The sequence below is a fragment of the Drosophila takahashii genome, chromosome 2L (assembly GCF_030179915.1).
Source record: "Drosophila takahashii strain IR98-3 E-12201 chromosome 2L, DtakHiC1v2, whole genome shotgun sequence".
Classification (NCBI taxonomy): domain Eukaryota; kingdom Metazoa; phylum Arthropoda; class Insecta; order Diptera; family Drosophilidae; genus Drosophila; species Drosophila takahashii.
The window spans coordinates 18943005-18955341 of NC_091678.1; the positions used below are offsets into that span (position 1 = coordinate 18943005).

Sequence of the window (12337 nt, forward strand, 5' to 3'; positions counted from 1 at the left end):
AAATCATTAATTTATAATAAGAGAACAAATATATTGTTTATCCTTCAATGTTAAATTCTTTAGACGAATTTATTGTAATATTCTTTTAAGGATAGACAATGATGGTTATAAGTCGCGAAAATATGATCCTTATTAAGTTACTGCAAGCAATTGCCAAAAAAGTTGTTAAAAATAATTGTTATTTTATTAAATAACTTTTAAGACAAAGGTTCACAAAAAAAATAGATCTGAAAGTCACAACATTTTTAATATCTATGTTAACTAAATCGATTATCTTAAATAAACCAGAATATCGCTGAAGCCAGGCAAGTTACTTGCCAAACTCACTGTACCCCTCAAACGTTTTGCAGAGCAAACACCTGTCATGGGTTGAGTGTTGGCCAAAAGGGTTTAACTACGTATCTCACTTGTTTCTGTTTTGTCGTTGTTGCTGCTGTCGGTTTTGTTTTTGCTATTGCTGTGGCGGTTTGCCCTTGGCCAAAAATGCATTGTGTTGGCATATTCACGTTTGTGCTGCCGCTCTGCGGCTGAAATTTTGACAAGAGCCAGCCCGACGAGGCAGGCGAAGGACATCGAGGGACCGAAATACCTTGTAAACATATGCGTGTGCGTATACTTAATTTCACCCAAATGTGGGGCACTAAATTTAAGTGATAAACGTTGCTTAAACTTGATGAAAGGCGTTACTCTGTATGTGTTTGCTTAGGACCATTTTACCAGGTGAAGAAAATCATATTTTCTTGGGTTGTTTTCAAGGGCTTTAATTACAAGGGAAGGAAGTCCAGTTTCGACATCTTTTCAGCCGGATTTCCATCGTCATCTACTATTAGATGGATATCTGAGTACTGAATCTTGTCCAGTTCAGCATACACGTTCTTGCTGATGCTCAGTTCGGGGTACTTTAAAGGGGAGTTTTAGATAAAGATAATACGGCTGTCCCATATTAATACTAACCTGTTTAGCCACTTTCCAGCACTCCAAGGCAGTTTTATTTCGGTTCAGTCTCAGGTTAATGGCGGCCAAATATCCCCAGACATCGGGAATCAAGATGTCGACTTCAGTGCAGCGAGAAAGAAAGGGAATGGCTTCTTCCAGACGATTTTGCTATGGTTGTTAGTGTGAAGTAATTATAGACAGCACACCTTATCAATCAAAACTCACATGGTAGAGTGACAGCCCCTTTCCATAATTGGCTATAAAGTTCTTGCGTCTGTGGCTGCAAGGCAAACAGATGTCAAAGGCCTTTTCGGCCAGTTCAAATTGTCCCCTTTCAAAGGCCAAGTGACCGAGACGCAGGAAACTCAGCCTGAACAATGTCTTGTCACCGGGATCCACCACTAGCAATAGTTCCTGAAAATATTTCAAGGCCTCGTCACAGCGTCCACGGGAATATTCCACACTGCCATTGATGTGAAGTTGGTAACAGCGCTATAATATGATTTACAAATTTAATTTTCTTTTATTAAAATAAACTAATCTTACTTTCAGCTTTCCTGGCACACTGTTATCCGTAGGCATCTTAACGATCTTAAACTTTTCATCGATCTGCCTCTGAAGTATCTTTAAAGTGGTCCTTATAAGATAAACTTCAGCTTCCGTAAAGCACTGCTCTATGTCGGCAAACACAATTTCGGCAAAGGCGTAGGCTCCCAGGCGAGCAAACAGCTTAAAAACTGGATAAAACTTAGTATTCATCGGGGTGCACGAGGTCCTTAGTTCAAAGTCGACTGGCAGGTACATTTCATAAAGTGAGCAGGGCGTAAAAGACAGAGTCTTGGAGGAAATTTCAAAGAGATTCTGGAATTTCCATCGCGTGAACTCCATGCCTGGCAAGTAATTAACTTCCTTGTAATAGCAATACAACAGAATCCAAATCTCCGATTCCAGTCTGTTCTTATCGGCGAACTGGCGCAAACTCTCGATCATATTCGATTTCGCCGAGCTTACGACCTCTTCGTCTGGGGATCTCAGATCCATCATGTAGTTGATATAGAGCTGCATGAGCAACCTGCGCTATAAAAAAAACTTATATTTGATATAGAAGCCTTAGAGTTAGTGAAAAATATTTCAAAAGGGGCACCAATATACGATTTATTATCTTTAATGTGAATTCCTCGAATTGTCAGATTTTTAAGAGATCGAAGCAATAGCTAATAATTATCGAATCGTAGAATTTAAACATTTATAAGAAAAATAATCACTTGTCATTCATTAAACTGTGAAAATAAATCAAAAGTTATAGAGAAAATCGGGTTAAAGAAGTTGCGAAGAAATTGAGTCGATAAAAGCTACTCCTTTAGAGCTTATTTCAAGTTACGGAAGTTTGAGTTATAAAAGTTTGACAGGGGTAATTAATGAACTTCTTAATATGCGTGTATTTAACTTTAAATTATTCTAATCCAATTAAACTCACGTAAAATAATGTCCGCTCCAATCGCTGGTCCGGGTCTTCGTGAAATATTTAGCCGCCTGCTGGAACTGCAGAGTTTCGACGCTATTCAGCAGGGTTACAAAGTCGAATATAATGCGGTTTGAGGTGCTACTGTCGATCTCCTCGTAGATTTGCATTGCCAGATCCCTCTGGCCACAGTTGCTGACCAGACGCATCTCATTCATCAGCCGCGACAAGCTGTGTTCTCCATTTTCCTGATTTGTCGTACAATCATAACTATTTTTCCAGCTGCAGGCGGCTAAAATACCCTCAATGCGCTCCATCAACTCTTTATACATGTGGGTTAGCATTTCCTAATTAAACAGTAAATTATTTATGCTTTCAACATATTTGGTTTTTAGTACACCCACCCTGAATTCTATGTTCGTTTTCGTTGGCATGCGTACGTTAAAATCGCACCCGCAGATTTTCAACACCAGATTACTGAGGTTGGCCAACTGGCAGCAGAAAAAGTCTTTCTTATCGTTGATGTCCTGCACACCACGCTTGACTATGAAGCCGATTGTATCGGAGATGAGATCATCGAAGGAACGATAAAGCTCCAGACATACATCTTCATCGTCCTCGTCCTCCTTGAGGAACTCCATATCGAAGCATCGCCGCAGCTTTGCCCTTTTGAGGAGGCTCTCATTGTACTTGTCAAGAGGTTCGTTGCGCTCGCAAATTGGCTGAAAGAAGCAGATTTTGAAGGTGCAGAACATCGGGCCCATTACCAGGGAATCTCCTTTCGTTGTGCTTAGTTTGACTTGAGGTTCGAAAACGGGCTTTAGGTGGATGGCAAACCGACAATAGTTAACTAGGGGAGGTCAGGGAATTAAATTCAAACATAAGTAAGCAAATAAGACTACCAAATCGCTTGATTTTACTATCGATGGTTTCGCAATAATATCGATGGTTTGGGCTTATTATCGATAGAATCGCTCTGGCAATTTAGATCGAGCTTTTTTCCCTAAACTTTTATGATTAGTATCAATTTTCAATGATTTTTTCACTTTTCTTAGTTTTTGTAATTTGTTGATTCTTTCTCTAGCTTTCGATATTATCGAAAATATCGATGGCGTCCACTATCGGTAGCGAAAAATATCGATTGTACACACTAGCGATATTCAAAACAATCAATTGAGCACACTTTCGATGATTTCACAACCCCATCGCTTACCGCCTGGATAGCCAAAGATGCTCGGGTTGAGGACTCCCTCGTACATGACATTACTCGGCGTCTCCTGGTACAGTTGCAGCAACAGCTCGTATTCATTGTGAACGACAGCCTGCTCAAGGATCTTTCGCATGTCCTCGGTGAGCACGAAACGGTGAAGCGAGTTGTTGATCAGGGCCAAGTCGGTCACAGCATCGATCTTCTCCATCTGAAAGTCAACGTCCTGCTGCCAAAGCAACAGGCGAAACAGCTTGGGCAGCTTTATCCTAGAACTGGTCTCCATTTGGTTAAAACTAAAGTTCATATTGGGATGCAGGTCCCGCTTGATGCTCTCCCACACGATGCTCGTGTTTTGGTCGCTGATGATCTGCGATATGAATCCCGAGTAGGTGCAAAGGAGAATTACCTTGAAGGCGCCGTCGGAACCCTCAGGCTCTTTTCCACGAAAGGAAACACTTAGTCCCAGTTCGGCGGACAGAGAGTGCAGTTCCTCAGGAACGTTGTAAATTGATTCCAGGGTCAAAAAGGCGAGGTTAGTAAAGTTAAAGTTCTTCAGGATGGGCAATATGGAGTACATGTGCCAAACGCTGCACGAGGTGATTTGTTGATTGCTCTTGGCCTGCTTGTTAGTCTGGTACTCCGGGTACAGGAAGATGGTAATATCGCTTATAAAGCGGCGTCGCTGGAAGAGCTGCAATAGATCACAATGACCGCGGGACAAAAGTTCCAGTCGCTCCTCCGAAAAGTTACCACCCTCTCCTTCCTCGCCAGCTTCCTCGCTGCATTGTTCGTATTTAATTTTCACGTTTTCACTATTCCCCAAAGCCTCTGCACTCGATTGACTGGCTTCCTGGGAAGCGGGTGTGCCACCAGTTTTGGCCTTTGTTTTTCCTCCCTTGCGACGGCGGGGAATCCTTTGGTAGAGGGAAATCACCAGCGGCTGATCGCTGAACGTGTTCATGTCCTCGATATCGTCCTGCATCACACCCAAGGCGAATACCGGTTTCTTCAGGTTGAACTCGTGCTGGTAGATGGTGGTGTCCGTGGTGTAGCGTTCCTGCAACTTCTGCAGCGTGTTCTTCGGATGGTAGAGGTGTAGCTCCAGAGGATTGTCCGTCTTCGGCAGCTTGGTCAGCTCGTTCAGCTGGATGTAGAGGAAGACGCGCTGCTGTAATGTCCTGTTCTCCAGTGGTTTCTCCACCTTTTGCACCAAGGAGGTCTTGCTCACGTGGCCCTCCAACCCTCCGGTTGACCTCCTCCGCCGGGTCTGTCGGGCAGTTCGACGGTGAGTATTGCGGACGCCAACGATGCTTCCCTCCATTGTGATTTAAAATATAGGCAGGTGTGCTGGTATAAACTAGGAATATCTATGGATTGAATTCAGCACAGATTGACACCCAAAACCAGGATTTCTTATTTTTATCAGTTTTACTATTTCGTTATAAAAGTCAGTAGAGTTGTTTGAGATGTAAGGAATCATCATTACTAATGATTGAAATTATTTTTAGTTAACTAAATCTAAGTTCTAACAACGTAAATGAAAAGTATCCTAGAAAAAAAAATTCTGGATCAATCGATATGCACATGATAAATCACTGATATTTATAGGCATGTAAAATTTATATTTAATAATTTAATTTTTCCGAATTCTCTCTCTCGGAGCCTATGACTTCGAAAAAGAGCATTGCATTTTAATGCCACCCACTTCCACACAGATCACACAAATTCCTTACGCCCAAACTAATTTCAAAAAGATGGAACGAGTTTACACATCTCAGACCCACCAAAGCCGTCTGAGATACCTCCTTCAGACTTGAAATGCGTATCCGATTCGCAGACAGAAGTTGAAAAGGTTACTTACTCGCCCTCCAAGACTCTCATCTGCGTATCTTTTATTTAAAACGAAAAAATGTTTTATGTATTCCGATGCCGACGCCGCGGGATTCTAAACAATAAACACTTCAACAAGTTGGCTGCTCCGCTTTCGTGGGCCCTCGCAAATTCCGAACGGTCTGGCCTTAAAATCGTATGCCATTTGGCCTGGCATTGGGTTGCTGCTGTGTGGGTTTTATGACTCCCAGACATATAAGTTTTATTAGACACGGTGGGGTCGTAAACCATATTTCGGCAGAAGTGCTAAGAAGCAGCTCGAATACTATATGACAGGTTGAGAATTAAATTCGCCAAGTGCTGCAGCCACAGATCTAATTTAATCAAACATCGCCGTCGGATTAGGGAATTCTTTGAATTTATCCAATGATAAAAACATTGCCACAAAAGCCAAAACAATTAAACACGAAGCTGTTGGCTGGCAATTAATTAAGGCGGCTGAGACAAAGCGGAGCGTAAATTGATTTAAATGCAAAAACACCAAACTAAAGGCAAAAGAAAGTGAATTTATTTAATTTAATTCTCGGTCTGCCTGCATCTGTGACCTTACAGTTAATAGCTGTTGGCTTGGTGGCTCTTTTTTATTTGTTCCTATTTTTACTGTTTTTTTAGTCGGACGGTCAAAGTCAGTGCAAATGCATTTTTTAAATTAAACTTTTGCGAAAACTTTTCGCATAAATGTGCGCACACGTAAAGGCAAGGACAAGAACAATGAAAATGAAATAAAATAAAATAAGAGAAGAGAAATTAACACTTGACCTGTGACTGGCAGGAAAAAAAAACCACAGCGACTGCAACTATATAAAAATATTGCAAATTTATACAGGCCAGGGGGTTTTTTTCGTGAGCGCCGAACTTATGCCATATATTGCATTTATAACGGGCTCGACGGGCTCCGAATATTATTATTACTTAAATGTGGGTCAGCTGAAATTTGCATAGTGCAATTTTTTGGTCCCTCTTACACTTAAGATCGTGTGTGCGAGCTCCTTGGCTTTGGCTTCACTGCAATTTCTGCCATCGTCAAAGGAGGAGAACTTCAAATGCAGCGCTCACAACTTAAATATAACTTAATCCTTTTTGCGGCGCCTGTGTGTGTGTAACTTACGAATTATGGCGTTAATACCACTGTGTGCTTATGAGTCCGCTGTATGTGTGCATGTTTGAGCTCGTGTTACTTTAGCAAGTTGACTTTAGGGATCATCATTAGGAAGAGAGGAGAGTGTGTGAGTGTTTGCCAACATGCAGCTTGCGGTTTGAGTTTTCCCTAGCAAAATCCCGATGACGTCAGAAGCTAAGCTTCGAAGGCTCGCCACAAAGAAAGTTATTTATGGAAATAATGTTAATTATCACAGTAAGCAGGAAAGTTGATCCCTAACAAAGCGGAGGGAAAATTTTGGGAACCCCATGCTTCGGTTGTATTCATTTGCGGCTTTTAAAACTGCAAGGCAGCGTACTTCCTTAAAGCAAAAGTGTTGTGTTTTATTATTATATTTTTAACGTTTAATATAGTCGATAACGAGAAACGACAGTTCAGAAAATATGTTTTACTATACATTTTCCTTAACGAATATTCATATTTTCTTATTTATTATTTTACACTGCTGGGATAACCGTTGCGACGTGTGGTATCAAAAATTGTTGTAATAAATACACAAAACGACAGTTATAATTGACTTTGCTATGCTTCGTACGTAACCAAATTAAATTTAAATAAAATCTGGCACAGAAACGTTAGCACTGTACATGAAAATGCTTCTTAATAAATAAGAAAATAAATTCCTATAAATTTTAATAATAATCTGGAAAGTTCTAATAAAGCTTTCCCAGCTTATTTTTTTGACTCAAAAATAAGCCTTGTAGCGCTTTAAGGTAGGGTATCATCACATGAGCTGGTAAAAGCCAGTAAAAAATCGGAAGCCACTACGAAACCAGTTACGACCCCTTTGCCAACACACATGCTGCTCCAATCCTGCAATCCAACCTGAGTGAGTGTCACCAGCAGCACCGCATCGGGAGCAAAGTGGGTGGTGCAGGGAGTGGGAATCCACTTTCAGGGGCTCACGTATGCTGGAACGATTACAAAATGCTGAAAACGGAATTTGCAAAATGTCACGTCTGACGTTCGTTGGCAACTAAGACGGAAATTTACCACTAAATGACGACCAACCCCCGAAACGAGGTGGCTCCTGCCACTAAAAAGGCATCCTCGGAGCCCGATGAAGTGCAAAAAGGGAACCCAGACTGCGAGTTATGGCCAAGTTATCGCAAAGGAAAAATGCCACAAGTGAGCTGAATGCCAAAGGATTGCAAAGCAGAGACTTACAATACCAACTATTCATTAATTATTATCTACAAGTTCACATTTAATTTAATAGTTTTTCCCAACACATCTACAGATCTCTTAATCCGTGAGGCTCCAGCCAAAGGAATACGGTCTATTGGCATCCGCTGGCTGCATCATGGCATATCCGTTCCAGCTTCCGGAGTCGCCACCCGCATTCGCTTGCAAATTGTAGTTGCCGTAATGGCCGAAAGCCTGCATTTCTTGCTGCTGCAGAATCTGAGCCTGCAGCTGTTGCATCGTCGCGAGATTGGTGTTTTGGGAACCAGGACAACTCCCTAAGTTCTGCTGGTTCGGCTTGCAGATGAAAGAAGGAGCGGGACTAGGGGTCCCTGTTCGGACGCCACTCCGCTGATATGGCGGCTGTGGAGCAATGAGTTTGTGGCACTGGGTCGGTTGTGGCGCCTGCGGCCGAATCTGCTGCATCTGCATGCGCTGATGCACCGCCGCATGATGAGCGGCCACCGGCGGCTGCATGGGCACTCCGTCCACCAACACCGGATACACATTCCCGCCGAAAACGAGACCGCTGCCATAGTTCACCATGCCATTGTGGAGCATTTGCCCCCGCTGACTGCTAGCGGATTTTTGCAGACTAGCCATTCCAAAAAGGGTTTCTCTGTTTTTGTAACTAGAATTTCTCTACTGGAATTTCAACATCCGGTCACCGAAAAGTTGATCGAAATACTGACTAGCGGGAGTTAAGGATCTTGACAGCAAATTCTGTGCCACTTTGCAACAAACCTTTCGGACTGTTAATTAGATTGCTTTCATGTATGAAAAAGCCAAAGGATTTTACACCTTATCAGCACGTACACTCGGAATTGATACACAGAGTTCTTGGGGCCATAAAGGAGCATGAGGCATTTTTAATTAAGCCAAGAGTAGAACTTGAAGTAGGCAAACCAGACGGCCAGAGTAAAAAAACAAAGGCAGAGATGAAAGGGTACGATTACTCTCAAAGATATAGACAAGATAACCAAGGGAATTCATGTGGCATTCCAATTACGCGAGACTGTACTTTCCTCACAAAAGGTGAGCAATATAAAACAACTAAACTTTTTTTGTATGCCCAGCATAAACTGAATTTTATGTCAGTTTGATCTAGATGTTTTAAATCCACAGCCATTCAAAAATCACACAAAAACGCGTTTTGGCTGAGCAAAATAAAGACTGGAAAATATCACATCCAGGCCTTTACCTTCTAAAATTAAACCTCTAACAAGTGAGTGATTTCTGAGTGCACGACTTACTAATAACCCGCATGGCCCACAGGCAATTGCCAACTTCAGTGGCCAACATGTTTCCCGATGACTACGACGTTGAACCCTTCAATCCGTTCAATGTGGGACCTGCGAATAGTGGAGCCCGTTCCGAATTCAAGATCCCGACCTGTGTTACGTATCCGCCACCGGTTTTCGTAGCCAAGCCCGAGTATTCGCAGTCGTCGGCGGAGGAGCAGTCTGAATCGCTGGCCCGGGAGAGCAGGTCAAGGTTGGGCCAGACGACAAAGCTCGGTGAGGTGGCCATTTCCAAGGCCATTAAAGAGGAGATGACCGTGGCCAAGAAGCAGGCCGCAGCTATCCATGAGAAGGACCGCATTGATGCGGGCGGAGTATCAAAGATGAAGCTCACCGAGGATTCGGTGGCCAAGGAGTCGTTACGCACTTTAATGCCAGTGAGGTCGAGCCGTCAGGCCAGCGGAGAGGGTGGTGCCCAAATATCCGCATCAGATTTAAGTGTGGCTTCCAAAACGAACAGTGTTACCAAGCGAAGTCAAGCCAGCATCGAGGCCAAAGCTTCGAAAACTTCCCGGGGAAAATCTGAGGTCACCAACAAGAGTTTTTCTAACACTACGCTCACTCCAAAATCCATTTTGAAGTCACCAAAAAACTCGGAGTTAGAAAATGTTTCCACTAGCACAATTAAATCAAAAGTGTCGGAAACGGGAACTCATAGCTCCAACAATTCAAAGACTGAGAGATCTCCATCTAAACTCTCCCAAAAATCAAAAAAGGCTGATTCCGTCTCCCAACAATCCATCAAGATCGAAGTGAAGAACCAGGAACAACCCGCCTCTGATCCCATCTCCAAAAATGTCAAGGAAACCGCTTCGAATGCTCAGATTAAATCAAGGAGCAACATGTCCAGTGTTCTGCCTGAATCAAAAGATGGGCCAAGCTATATTCTGTCTGAAACTGCCCTCTCCTACCGGCAATCCCTGAACCAGCAGGCTGCCGAGATGGCGGATCGCTTGAATGCCGGTAATGAAAACTTCAGGCGCTACAACTCGGTGGCTCGAAATCACTCGATCGCAGTGCCTCAAAAACTTTCTCAAGGGGATCGCATGACTTTCTGGTTCAGCGATGCTGTACTTTCCTAGAAAACTTAAATACTTAAACGTAATAGTTATGGAAAAATCCTTCGACAAAGGCTGCTGACAATTGCTGTTGAGTCAGACAGATAAATAAAAATTAAAATTAGCAGTTTTTACATCCCATTTAAAGTTGGCTAACGAGGCAGGGAAGAGAAAACTAACCTGATTTGCGGTTCAACGTTTTTAAACTGATGTTCGGTGTCATTAATTCAAATGCGCTAAAAATTTGCGGTCACTTGTTCAGTTTGAATGCGTTGTTGACCCATAAAATATGCAAAAAAGGTAAACTTATTTTTGCAAAATAAATGCGCATATAAATAAAGTATTGAACGGGCGAGTCAACCTTGCCACTGTTAATTAAACAAATATATATGTGCATTTCTGATCATTAAAAATATAAAAAATGCAGATGAATAAACAATCAATGGCTGTTTCAGGCGTGATATCGATGCGATTATGTTTTACACAAAAAAAAAACAAGTCGGGATCGAATTGATATGCGCATAGTAAATTACGGTTACTTATACGCATATCGTTTTTACTATGCACTAATGCCATTTTGCCGATATCTCTCTCGCGGAGATTCTCTGACATCAAAAAAGAGATGAAGAAGCAATATGGCGACTTAAATTTAGTGAGCGGGGGCGAGTAAAACCAGTTCTCTCAATTCAAAATTGATATCAGATAATATCAAATTGATCATCGTTTAAAATCAAGCTATTTTTGGGTGTGTTATTTATCCTAAAACTTTGGATGCTATTTAGTATAAAACCGCTTTCATTTTAAGCCAGCCAAAAATAGCGCACAAACTTTCGGCTGACTTTTTGTTTGAAAATTAAATTAATGGGGACAATTTGGTCGAGCGTTTTGTTTGGGGTATTGTGGTTAATTGTACTTTATTTATTACAGCGCAGAATGCTAATTGCAGCTGCCAAAGGGGGTCGACAGCAATGTTAGTTTGTTGCTGGTGGCCGCCTAATCAGCGTCAGCTTTTGGCCAGCGGCTGAATCGGAATTGTGGGTGCGGAAAACCGGGCAGGGAAAACCAAACAAAACTATAGCAGCGGTGGGAGGAGGAGGGTCTGTGAAGGGTGTAACAATTATAATAAATGCCTGTGGCTTACATTTAATTGCATGTCAATTTGTAAGCCGCTGGCCCGACGAGCACACTCGTCCGTAAGTAGGCCACAATAAATGAGGCGAAGGCGAGGCGAGTGCGCAAAATATTTATATGGAAATGCGGGGATTTTTATGCTCGTACTTGTACAATAAAGGAAACAACTGCAATAATGGCCGGAGCGCATAAAGTACCAGAAATAACGGCAACAAACAACTTTGCTAGAGTGCAAAAACCAAAACGACAACAACTACAGCAAAGGGCTTCGAAATGAAACAAAACGCTGAGAGAAAAATATATTTAATACGAAAAGTTTTGCAATAACGGAAATGAAATGGAAATGGACGCGCGCCAATAGACATAAATGCGAGTGAACGTAAGTATATGTGGGTATCTGTATTTGTATCTGTATCTGCATCTGTGTCTGTGTGCCAACAGGATACAAATAGGACACGGCAGCCGGAGCGGCAACTGAAGCAACAACAACACAAAAACCACAGTCTCAATGCTGGGCCGTGTAAAACAAAAGCGCCATCGCACAATGCAAAAACAAGCAGCGAAAACCAACACGGATCTCAAAAGTAAAACTAACAACAATATCCGCAAAAAGCAATTGCACAAAGGCAAAAGTGGCAACGCCATCAGATGCAGCCCACATTGCGCCTATAAAAAGCATAAAATATTAAAAAAGGTGGAAATATGCAGGCGGCGGTTTCTTTACAAATATTTCCAAAGTAATTTGCGCTCAGATAAAAGGGCGAACGAATTAGATTGAAAGTTGCGGACCGAAAGCGTTGCCTCACTTACTAAGAATCATTACAATTTTAACCCGCCTTAACGGATTTTGTAAAATTTTGTTGATTTTGTTGTGATTATTAATACCTATTAAAATGTAGAAGAAATTTTTTAAATCGTACCATTCATTAAAAAGTTATAAGCCAATAATAAAATGCAAGCAGTCGGTTTGCTAAAGTCTCTTTGCTGCTTTCATATCTCCATCTC

At 42.0% G+C, this 12337-nt stretch overlaps 3 protein-coding genes across 4 annotated transcripts; 1 reads left to right on the top strand and 2 right to left on the bottom strand.

Moving 5' to 3' along the window:
• Nucleotides 1-228: 228 nt before the first annotated feature.
• LOC108067436 (uncharacterized) lies at nt 229-5001 on the bottom strand. Of its 2 annotated transcripts, XM_017156447.3 has the most exons (7): nt 3612-4997; nt 2803-3248; nt 2414-2745; nt 1483-2008; nt 1162-1428; nt 955-1104; nt 229-899 (listed from the first exon to the last, which is right to left on the bottom strand). In XM_017156447.3, the coding sequence occupies exons 1-7, from the start codon at nt 4927-4929 to the stop codon at nt 765-767; spliced, it is 3174 nt and encodes a 1057-aa protein (XP_017011936.2). In that variant the 5' UTR covers nt 4930-4997; the 3' UTR covers nt 229-764. The 2 variants fall into 2 exon arrangements, with proteins under 2 accessions (XP_017011936.2, XP_070075040.1); XM_070218939.1 differs by lacking the exons at nt 229-899; nt 955-1104; nt 1162-1428 and having other exon boundaries at nt 1832-2013; nt 3612-5001.
• Nucleotides 5002-7820: 2819 nt separating this feature from the next.
• Nucleotides 7821-8538, bottom strand: LOC108067442 (uncharacterized). The gene has a single exon (XM_017156454.3). It carries the CDS (start codon nt 8443-8445, stop codon nt 7903-7905), a length of 543 nt encoding a protein of 180 aa, XP_017011943.2. The 5' UTR covers nt 8446-8538; the 3' UTR covers nt 7821-7902.
• Nucleotides 8539-8908: 370 nt separating this feature from the next.
• Nucleotides 8909-10335, top strand: LOC108067431 (uncharacterized). Its single transcript, XM_017156439.3, has 2 exons — nt 8909-9067; nt 9118-10335. Exon 2 carries the CDS (start codon nt 9143-9145, stop codon nt 10223-10225), a length of 1083 nt encoding a protein of 360 aa, XP_017011928.2. The 5' UTR covers nt 8909-9067; nt 9118-9142; the 3' UTR covers nt 10226-10335.
• Nucleotides 10336-12337: the final 2002 nt, after the last annotated feature.